The sequence below is a fragment of the Candida pseudojiufengensis genome (assembly GCF_024610245.1).
Source record: "Candida pseudojiufengensis strain CBS 10847 chromosome Unknown scaffold6, whole genome shotgun sequence".
Lineage (NCBI taxonomy): Eukaryota > Fungi > Ascomycota > Pichiomycetes > Serinales > Debaryomycetaceae > Lodderomyces > Lodderomyces pseudojiufengensis.
Window position 1 is genome coordinate 786619 of NW_026261522.1, and position 11589 is coordinate 798207.

Sequence of the window (11589 nt, forward strand, 5' to 3'; positions counted from 1 at the left end):
TTTAAGTATCTACTTTCGCTTAAAGGATTTAAAAGCTTTTGAAAAGATCACAACCATCGGATTAAATCAATCTATTTAATACTTTCGTACTTTATTGATTACCCTTTAAAATCATTTATTTCATACATATACAATTTTCAATTTTATTAAGGAAATTATAAATTTAATTTTATTACGAGAATTTCTTAAATTAAATTTTAAATTTATTTTACAACCAAAAAGATATTATCACTTCAGTTTGACAACCATAAATTATTCATTCGTTTTTATAGTTCATACCATATCTCATAGATCAATCAGCTCAATCAATTCAGTAAGAAACAGCTGAAGAAACTTGAATCCATTCACTACTATTCAGTTTACGAATCATACACTCAATTTTAAATATAAACAATTTATTATAACTTTTTTACAACACTCATAATCTTCAAGTTTCATCCATAGCTCAAATGTCTAACTAAATCCAATCAAACTTCTTCATCCAAATATAGTACACCTTAATTTTAATACATGTTTATTCATAAAACTTTCAATTTAATTCAACTTTACTAAACCATATCAATATTTTGTATTAATTCCATTTACTTGTTTTAAATTTCATATTGCATTTCAACATTTTAATCGTTAAAACAAAAGTTCAATTCTTTCAAATATAATAGAATGACAAATGTACTAGCTAAAGCTGCAAGTATAAGAAGAAAATCATCATCTAATCAACAACAACAACAATCCTCAACAGATAAATCTAAAGATAATTCAAATCAAACATCAACTTCATCATATAATAATTACTTTAATTACACTACTCAAACAAGTAAAAAATATTTTAGTTTCAATTCTAGTTCTAATAATAATAATAATAATAAAAACACTAATGAAAATAATAATAATAATAAAAACGAGAATACAACAAAAAACGAGATTTCAGATATAAACATTAAAATTATAACTACAACATCAAATGATGATATTACTCAAAATCAAGATCTAGATACAAGTAAAACTAATTTAAATCAAAAATTTATAGAATCAGAATCAAAATCACAAGCACAATCTCAATCTCAATCATCTTCACAAAATAAATCAAAATCAAGTTTCCCACCACCACCTCCAATTCCAATACTGCCTACCCAACTACTTCGATCATCACCAAGCTTTACTGATTCTTCACCCATTCAACCACCTCAATCTCAACCATTACAATCATCAAGAGGTATAAGATCAAGTTCATCTAAAGTTTCTTTAAAATCAATGAAAAGTTCTAATTCTTTATCAACAATAAATTCAAAAAACAACTCAAACAGTAATAATGATAAATTAATTAAAACTTTATTAAAAAGATATAAGAAATTAGAATTAGCATTAAATAAATTTAATTCTAGAAAATATAATCATACATATAATACAAATAATCCAAATAATGGAGCTATATTAAAAGGTAATTTATTAAGAACTTCATTAATTCCATTTTTAAGAAGTTCAAATCAATTAGATCAATTATTTAATAAAGATTCAAAAATTTATAAAAGTTTAACCAGTGTTATATTAACAGTATTATTAAAATGGTGGAATTCATTAATTGGAAATTTAAAATATACTATTAATTCAATAAAGCCAAATCTTACTCAGATTTCATCAATTAATCAATCTGAACAAATTCATTATACAAATATTCCAGCAAGTGATAGAAATGCTTATTTAGAATGTGTATCAAGAATTATATCAAGAGGTGATTGGCATCATTATGATGAACAAAATGATTATCAAGCATTATTAACTACAACATTAGATTATTGTATTGATAAATTATCAACTTTAAAAACTTTAACTGGTTCAATGGCTGCATTTATTGGGAAAGTATTTGCTTATAGTTTTTTTAAAATTCCAAATGTTTCAAATGCATTAATGTTTTTATTAAATGTTAAACAAATAAATTTAGAAAATAGTTTAAAAATTTTACCTCAACCAGAAGACATTGATGAAAAAATTAAATTAATTAAATCAAAATTCCCACAACATTTACATCAACTTTTAAATTTTCAAGGAATTCAAAATTTAACAACAAGAGGTCAAAAATGTTATATGAATTGTATTCCACCTCCAAAACATCCAGTAGATGGTATTAAAAATCCAAATGGTGATTGGGTTAGAAGATGGTGTGGATCAGATTCAAATGTTTTTAATTCATTTTTACGTCATTATATTGAAATTATAAGACAAAAATTTATAAATAATAATAATGAAATTAATTTACTTTTGTTATGTCCTGGTTTTAATATAATTTTTAGTCATATTTTTCAAATTTTTCAAATTGCTATAAATAGAATTACTTCAAATATGAAAAATTCAAAAGAAATTATTGTTCCTCCTTTTAATATTAATGTTAAACAAAGTGATATGTATTATAGTTCAATTATAAAAATTTTTAGAACTATTAGAGATATAACTTATATTTCAACAAAAGATCAATCTATAGATAATATAAGTTCAAATTTAGTTAAAGTTATTGATCTTTGTTTTATATCAATAGCAAAAGAAACTACAATATATGATTTTAATAAAAATGGTATTATATTAGGTATAATAAATGAATTTATAAATCATTTAGATTTTAATTCTTTTAATAATGAAATTCAATATTTAATAAATTGGGAATTTTGGTTAAGTTGTAATTATATGATGATAAATCATTGTGATCATATTCAAAGTTTATTAAAAAATTTTGCATTTTTATTTAATATATGGGATATGATACCTGATGTATTATGTTCATTTATAACTTCAAAAATTGATAATATATCAATTAATGATATAAATTATAAATGGATTATAAATATTGAAGAATCAATAAAATTAAACTTTATAAATTATTTAATTAGTGATTTTACATTTGAAAAATTTTTTATTCATTGGAATCCTTTGGTAAGATCTTATTATATTAAATTATTAATTTGGAGAGTTATTGGTATAAATAATTATCAATCTTCATTTTCTATACAAACTACAAGAACTTTACAATCAAAATTAAATGAATCATTTGAAATTTTACAAAGCTATACAATTTTAAATAATGGTAAGAATGAATTAAATTTTAAACCTGATAATCCTTTAGTTAATAGAAAATTTAGTATTTTACCTATTAGTTCAAAAGATGATTATTTATCAGTTAGTGGTGATGGTTTAAATGGTATTAATAATCAATCATCAGAAATTTATTTATCTGCAACAACTTCTCTTAAATCATCAGAATTAAGAAAAACTCACCCATATGAAATATTTGATGAAGCTATTTATACATGTGCAACAGTTCCACTGATTAATGAAAATCAGAACAATATTAGTTCAAATTCAAATTCAAATTCATCAACAGCAAACAAAAATAATTCATTTGTAAATTCAATAAGTAAATTATTAAAAATATTATCAGATGAAGAAAAAAATCAAGATAAAATTCAACAACCTCCAATGAAACATTCAGAATCTTCAAGTTCATTATCTACATCATCATATAAATCAAGATCTTCATCACCAAGTATAATGTCATTTAATTCAACTCCAACATCAATTACTGAAACTTCATCGTTAAAATCAGATGAATTTGATGAAAATTCATCTATATTAACAATAGATACATTAAAATTAAAAGATGATAGTGAATTACCATTAAATAATCAAAAACAAATAAAACATAAACAACCCGACCAGAATCAACAACAAAATTATAATATTCAACCACCTGAATTATCAAAATTACCACCAGATATAATAAGACCAATTTTTAAATTTGATATTATTGTATGTCATGAATCAATGAATGAAAAATTTCAAATTATAAATTCAAAAAATTCAATTATAAATCAAAATTGTTATAATGGATATTTTAATAAAAATCAAAACAATATTTATTTTAATAATAATTATGGAAATAATTTAAATTATCAACATTATGATCAATCTCATCAATCAGTTTTAAATTTCCCCAAGATTCCAAAATTACCATATATTTCATTATTTATAAATTCAGATTTATATAATCATAAATTTTATTTAAATGAAGAAGATGATGATGATGGAATATATTTAGAAAATTTATCAAATCAAGAGGATGATGAGGGAGATGATGAACACGAGACTAAGCATTCTTTATTTAATTTAAAAAATAATGAATCATCAAATATTTCAATTTTAAATCTTGGTAAATCTTTAAATGAAATTAATATTATAATTGAAGAATTTAAATTTTTTTTAAAGCAAAGGATTGATATTGATAATTTAAAATTTGAAAATTTAAAAAATTTAAAAAATTCTAATAATACTAATTTTAATAATGAACCAGGATTTAATTCAATTGCGGACAATGGAGAAGATATTGATGATAATTTTAATGAATTTATTTATCTTAAAAGAATTATTCCATTCTTGAGTGTTGATTCTTCAAATGAATTAAAATTATTAAATGCTAATTAACTTTAGGGAAACATACATACCACACAATCAATCATTCATTTCCATTTTTATTCTGTAAGAAGAAGATTATATAAAACGTACGTTACTTTGTTTTTTCACATATTTACATAACATTTATAGAAAATTTGTATAAATATATATTTATTACATCACGATAAGTCACTTAAAAATTTGTTTTAATCTCCCAAGAGTTTAAGACTTAGCTATTATAATCATTATTATTTATTCAAAATCTAACTTTTATTAATTGTTTTATTTTTATATATAAAGGTCTAACATCTACTTATAAATCTACATATTCATCATAAGTTTTTCTCCAACTTTTAAAAAATCCATAAAAAAATTTAATACCTAATCCAACATCTTTTGAACCAACAGTTGCTCTAATAGAATGCATAGATAATTGAGGAATACCTAAATCAATAGTTCTTGCACCAGTTTGTGAAGAAATTGATGGACCAATAGTACTACCTGATCTACCATCATTTCTAATTTGAAAATATTGAATTTCATCATTATTTAATTTACCTAATTGTTCTACAAGAGAAATACCAATTGAATCAGTTGCCATATTACCATTTGGATCTAAAGTTAATGATATACCTTTATTTGGTATAGGTTTATGATTTTCTAAATAAGCTTCTTGATAATTTGGATTTAATAAATGAATAACATCAGCAGATAATATAATACTATTTGCATAAGTTTGTCTTAATTTATCTTGAATCGATAATTGATTTGGATTTAAATATTTTGTTGATAAAATTCTTTCAATTACTAATTCAAATAATCCACCTTTGGCTCCTGCTCTTGTTGCACTTCCAATTTCTTCATTATCATATAATGATACTATTGAAAACGAATCACTACCCAATTTGTTTTCATTTGATGCTTCAATTAATGCATTTATTCCTGCAAATGAACAAATTCTATCATCAACTCTTGGAGCAAAAATAAATTCTTCATTTAATCCACCAATTGAACCTTTTTGAACATCATATAATTGTAAATCCCATTGACTTATTTGTTCAACTTTAACATTTGCTAATTTTGCAATATATCTTAATAATTTTAAAGAATGTTTACCATATAATGGTGCATTTTTTTCAGCTTCAGTTGGTTCTGGATCTGGTTCTTGAGAAAATCCAATAACTGGTATTGATTTTGTTTCTTTATTTATTGGTTGAAAAGCAATTTCTCCAAAATGTGGAGCTAATGTTGGTATATGAGCAATTGGATTTGGTGTAGAATCAATTAATTTTTGATTAATTTTATTATCTTTATCTTTTATTAATAATCTACCACCAATTCCTAAATCTCTATCTAACCATAATGTACCTAATGTACCAGCATATGGTGCAACTCCTAATAATTCATAACCATCAATTTTTTCCTTTGTTGAATTTGGTTTTAATACAGTTGTTAATGAATCAATATGAGAACCAATAGCTCCTACACCCTTTTCAGGAGTCCAATCTTTACCAATATAAAAAGCAGATAATGATGAACCATTTCTTGTTGTAAAATATTTACCAGGTTTTAAATTTGTCCAATTATCTTTTTCTGATATATATGTAAAACCATTATCAGTTAATTGAGAACTAAAATGTTCAACAACATGATAAATTGTTGGATTTTTATAAGTAAATTCAATATATTCTTTTGCAAAACTTTTGTAGTATTCTGAGGTATATTTTGAGGGAGATTCTGTAGCTGATGATTCTGAGGAAAAGCTTGAATTGCTGGTTTTTTCAACTGGTTGAGAAGCTAACTCTTTACGTTCTTGAAGTTTATTTAAAGAATCTGAAATACCGGCAAGTATATCATCTATAGTGAAATTAGACATTTTCTTTTAATGGTATGGAGTATAAATGAGTGTGTTTTGATTATTGAAGAAAATTTTAAAAAGCAAACAGGTATTGCCACAAATATATATATTCTTCTGGTTAATTTAAAACTAATCCAAACGGCTTCAATTTTTCAATAAAAACGGTGGTTTATTTTAATGGTTAGGTAATTTTTATATTTCTGTGTCAATTTATAAACGGAATTTTTAACCACAAAAAATTGACACAAAAGCGGATTTTGCTGGTCATAGTACCTGAAACCTCACAAAATTGACAAAACAATAAGTTCAATTTATAGATAAGAAAGAGTCAAACTATTGAGTCAAAAATAGTACAACTTTTCAGTCTATTCCATAACCTCTGTAGTTGTATTTCTTATTATTTACTTAACTTTAACTTCTTCTTTACTTGGTTGGCCTTTCACTTGCAAAAGTGGCTGCAACAATTAATGGAAATACTAAACTTACATCAGCATAAACTTTTACAGATTTAGCATCTGCTTTAATTTTACCCCAACTTATAGCTTCATCAGGTCTTGCTCCAGCATCTGATCCATCAAATTCTTGACCAGTATTAATATATACAGCATAATCAGCTCCATTTCTCATTAAACATGCATTACATATATGATGCTTTATTAATCCACCACCTAAGATTATCATACCTGCTTTTGAAGCAGCCATTGACATTGAATTAATTTTCCTTATATCTTGTACTATATCTAATCTTAATTGTTGTGGTGATGCTTTAAAAGTATGAAAAAATAACATATCTCCAATTGAACCATCAGTTAATGCTGGACAAAAAATTGGAATCTTATTTTTATGAGCCCAATATAATACAGAACTTTCATCATTTATTTCTTTCCCTAATCTATCAATTAATTTAGATGGTGTCCATATGGCTGATGAATCAGCATCTAATACATTATTACCTTCTTTTTTTAAAGCTTCTTGTTGTTCTTCTAAACATTTATCTAATATAGGTACTATCCATTCTTCAAATTTACAATAATTATCATTTGGTACTAATAAATTTCCAATTCTATTCATTCCTTGATCTCTTAAATTTTTTCCAGGTAATGCAAAATCTCCCATATAAGTTGGTGCTAAAACTTTTATTAAATCTTCTTCAATTCCTCCTGCACTTGCAACAATTGCACTTACCATTTTATGTTGAACAAGATATCTTAAAGTATCTCTTAATCCACTAGATATAAGATTTGATGTAAAACCCAAAAATATAGTAGATTTTTGAAATCCTTCATCATCAAATTCTCCAGTATGTTCATGTTCTTCTAATTCAGATTTATTTTTACCTCTCCATTTTCTCATTTGATCTATTATATTACATGCTTGTGATAATGAACTTGCTTGAAAACCCATAGTTGACATTGATGAAATTAAATCTTTTGCAGTCATATTATATGCATTATCTTTTGAATAATCTATACCTTTAACTTCTTCAAAATCTTCTGGTACAGGTATTGATTGTTTGAGCACAGCATCAGACGCTAGATTCGGAAGTTTACCTGACTCGGTCATCTCAGTATATACAAGTAATAAAGGTTGGTTAGTTGGTTTTATAAGATTAGAAATGACATCAGATCTGTGTGAAAAAAAATAAAAAAAATGTTACAACCAGACTGAAACATTAAAATACAAAAGGTAATAGAATTTTGAGTTTTAAAAATTATTCAGGCATCATTAGTCTTAACGCTGTATTGGGGTAACTACTAGCCTCAGATAGAGTAAACTAAGTATCATTTCCAACAGTAGTCATCGTTCATTAATATACATTTCTATACTCTTTCTTTTACTTCTGATTCCCAACTATTACATTTAGGTCTTGCAGTATTATAACAAACATAAGCACCAGGAGTATTTGTTAAATTTGGTTTATGTTTAGCAGGTAATGGATAAGCTCTTGTTGTTTTTTCAGAACCTTCTAAAGTATTTGGTGGAGTATTTGTTCCATAACCTAACCAATAATGCCAACCTGGTTCAACTTGTGACATATCTGGTTTCCAACTATTATATTCTACCCATCTTGTTCTTAAATGTATTTCTTCTGGTGAATCTGTTTCATAAAATTTATTACCATAATCATCTGTTCCAACTAACCAACCACTTTTTACATCATTATGAACTTGTAATTGCCATCCTGCTCTTTTAAGTCCACTCTTATATACATTTTTCATAAATCGAAATATAGATGTGGACATTGTTATGTTTTAATTGATGATATGGTATGGAGTATGACTGTTAGATATAAGTTTGTCTATAAAGCGTAATATGAAATTAATTTTTGTTTGATTGGTTGCGTACAAAACAAATTTACTATTTCACGCAATTGTACGAGACGTAAATATAAGAATTCATAACTCATTACATTCATTCAATCAATCTATTTAGGTGCTATATCTATATTTATAAAGTATTTATGCTTTCCTTTACCAATTATCGATTTGTAATTGTTTGGAATTTGGGTTAAATCATCTTTATTTTCAGACAAGATTTTACCTATTTTACTAACTTTCTCATCTAAATCTTTGGAAGTATCAGATAATTGTTCATACCAATCAGCAATTAAAGAATCCTTGACAAAGTTATTAGGTTTTCTCTCAATAAAATTAAACAGACTTTGAATTAATTTATCTACCGTTTTTAAATCATTTTTAATACTAGTCAATATTTCGAAGCTTTTTATTAAATTGACATGACCATCTTTAATTGGTTTAGTTACGACTAAAGCTTTTGAGTAATCTTCATATCTAGGAAATTGAGGGATACCAATCGAAGACCATGGTTTCATTCTCAAATAATATAAATTCTCCATTGAAGTTAAATTATGAATTGGACCTTTTGAAAAATCAATCAATTGTAACCTTGCAAGAACTGTACAATATTTTATATAACAATTTATTAGTAATTTCAAATTTTGAAAAGATTCTACCATATATTCTTGATATTGAAAAGTTTCAATTAATCCAGGTAAATGAAAATTTCGACTATGTTGAAGTTGTGATTTTAACATTTCCTTTTTAGGACCAGCTTTAAGTTTTTTAATCTTTTTTGGTAATCTTTCTTCAATATCAAACTTTTTAGCTAATATTATTTGTTTAACTCTATTTTGTAAATGATCTAACAAATTATCTAACAAAATATTAGCATACCAATATATAAGAAATAATTCAAATGATTTATATATTTCTAATTCAAACCCTCCTAATAATAATTTTATCATCATATCAATTTTTTGATAAAATATATAAGATGTAACACTTAATGCTGGTTCTTCATTAATTAATTGATCTCCAACATTAAAATTTTGAAACATTGAAAGTTCGAAATTTTCCCATCCAACTTGTAAAGTATCCCAAATTATTAAGCCTCTAGATATCAATTGTTGTGATCTACAAGGGTTAGCTCCATAAATGCAAAGGTTGTTATAAATAGCACTTTCTAAATCCAAAATAAAATTTGCTCGTTGAGTAAGAATTTCTTGTCGAGTTGATTCTTTCACTTGTGATAATTGAGTTTCAAGTGGTCCTAAAAGTATAGAATTTATTCCTACTATATTTCCAACAATATTTAAACATAAACGAGTTAAATCTATATCTTTTGATCCAAAAATTGATTTATCATCTCTTATGAAAAACAATTGAAAAAATCCTCTTGAAAATACAGAAAATTTTGTTATAGGGAATTTTATGTTAAATTGTAAATAATCTTCCAATTGAATCATTGATTTTATATTATTAGCTTGATTGACGAATTTGTAGGTAATTTCAAAAATGTTTCTTACGTGTTCTAATGTAGATGTGAAATTTGTTTCTGGTAGGCCTGTCGGTATACTACTATTATCCATTTCAATTTGAATGAATTTTGAAAACACACCAATTGGAATTTTAGATTCATTATATTCAAATTTTTTCAAAACACTTATATCCTTCTCAACATCTTTACAAAATTGAAATAAATGTTCTTTTTTTTCTGTATCTTTCATAAAATTTATATCTTGAGATGTCACACTTGCTTCAAATTGATTTAAACTTGAAATGATCTTCAATTGAGCAATTAAAATATCTGAGTTTTCGATTTCATTACTAATTATCCACTCTATAGTCACGTTGATTCTTTCTATAATGAACTGTGTAGGAACGTCAAATAAATAATTGAAATTCATATTTCTCGTTGTTAAATCTTCTTCTTCATAAAGAAATGTTTTTGCAATATTGATTGTAAAACCAATAAACTTACATAAACCCATTATAAAAATTTTCAAGACTTTATGAATTAACCAATAATTTGTATTTTTTTCATATTCAACTTTGGATAATTTTGGTTGATTAAATGAACATTGTTCCCAAATTGAATTCTGTTTGATTAAATAATTCTCCAACATGCATTGTACATACCTACAACTTAATACAGTTACAGGAAGACTATCACTTTCAAGCCAATTGACTAAGAATTGTAATAATTTATTTTGAATATTTATAACAACTGTTGATGATTGAGGTTTAGAACAATCAAAATTTATTTCTTCATCTTCAAGTTCAATTAATCCAGTATCTAATTTTGAATTTAAAACTTCTAATGCTCTTGTACCTTCTAGTAATTCGAATAATGAAGATTTAACAACTTTATTGTCTTGTAAATGTTGTAAAGAATCAAAAACTTCCAGTGTGATATCAATTAATTCTTCATTAAATTCATCTAGTCGTAAATTTTCTACCATAAGTTAGTACTTCATTTGTTGTCCACATAACGTTATTTGAAAACATACTTATATCTAAAATAGACATAACTTATTTCGGTGAGTTCAACTCAAACCCTTATTCATTAATCAAGATATGACCTAATGAAAATTCAAAATAATTATGCGCAGTATTGAAAATATTTTTTGCAACACTTTTATCAGTTGCAGTCAAGTGATGAAACCAATTTCATATAAAGAGATTCAGACGTAAATTTGTTTATTAGTATTGAGATATACTTACAATCAATAAATTAAAGTAACTTCTCTTCAAATTATATTACGAGAAACTTTTTATACGCTCATACAAACATATGGTTTGTTAATCAATAAGACTTTCATGAATTCCGCGAATTGCAAAACAAATTCGTAACAAGTGCCTATCAAACTTGATTTTAAATATTAAAATTTAATGTAATTAAAGTATCAAGATTGATGTTGATAGGTTGTTGATGATAAGTTGAAAAGTTATGACATAAAGTGTTGTCTCAGAATAGATTTTACGTCAAAGCAT

At 24.9% G+C, this 11589-nt stretch overlaps 5 protein-coding genes across 5 annotated transcripts; 1 reads left to right on the forward strand and 4 right to left on the reverse strand. All coding sequences in view use genetic code 12, as the record gives it.

The window, feature by feature from the left end:
- Positions 1-660: 660 nt before the first annotated feature.
- KGF55_000425 (uncharacterized protein) lies at positions 661-4467 on the forward strand (the record flags this gene model as incomplete). The annotated part of the gene is made up of 1 exon (XM_051759162.1): positions 661-4467. One exon carries the CDS (start codon positions 661-663, stop codon positions 4465-4467), a length of 3807 nt encoding a protein of 1268 aa, XP_051617162.1.
- A 283-nt stretch (positions 4468-4750) lies between these two features.
- LAP41 (metalloaminopeptidase) lies at positions 4751-6313 on the reverse strand (the record flags this gene model as incomplete). The annotated part of the gene is made up of 1 exon (XM_051759173.1): positions 4751-6313. One exon carries the CDS (start codon positions 6311-6313, stop codon positions 4751-4753), a length of 1563 nt encoding a protein of 520 aa, XP_051617163.1.
- Positions 6314-6718: 405 nt separating this feature from the next.
- On the reverse strand, positions 6719-7858 carry KGF55_000427 (deoxyhypusine synthase; the record flags this gene model as incomplete). The annotated part of the gene is made up of 1 exon (XM_051759185.1): positions 6719-7858. One exon carries the CDS (start codon positions 7856-7858, stop codon positions 6719-6721), a length of 1140 nt encoding a protein of 379 aa, XP_051617164.1.
- A 257-nt stretch (positions 7859-8115) lies between these two features.
- On the reverse strand, positions 8116-8538 carry KGF55_000428 (uncharacterized protein; the record flags this gene model as incomplete). Its single annotated transcript, XM_051759196.1, has 1 exon — positions 8116-8538. The coding sequence occupies one exon, from the start codon at positions 8536-8538 to the stop codon at positions 8116-8118; it is 423 nt and encodes a 140-aa protein (XP_051617165.1).
- A 182-nt stretch (positions 8539-8720) lies between these two features.
- Positions 8721-11124, reverse strand: KGF55_000429 (uncharacterized protein; the record flags this gene model as incomplete). The annotated part of the gene is made up of 2 exons (XM_051759207.1): positions 8721-11035; positions 11106-11124. The coding sequence occupies 2 exons, from the start codon at positions 11122-11124 to the stop codon at positions 8721-8723; spliced, it is 2334 nt and encodes a 777-aa protein (XP_051617166.1).
- Positions 11125-11589: the final 465 nt, after the last annotated feature.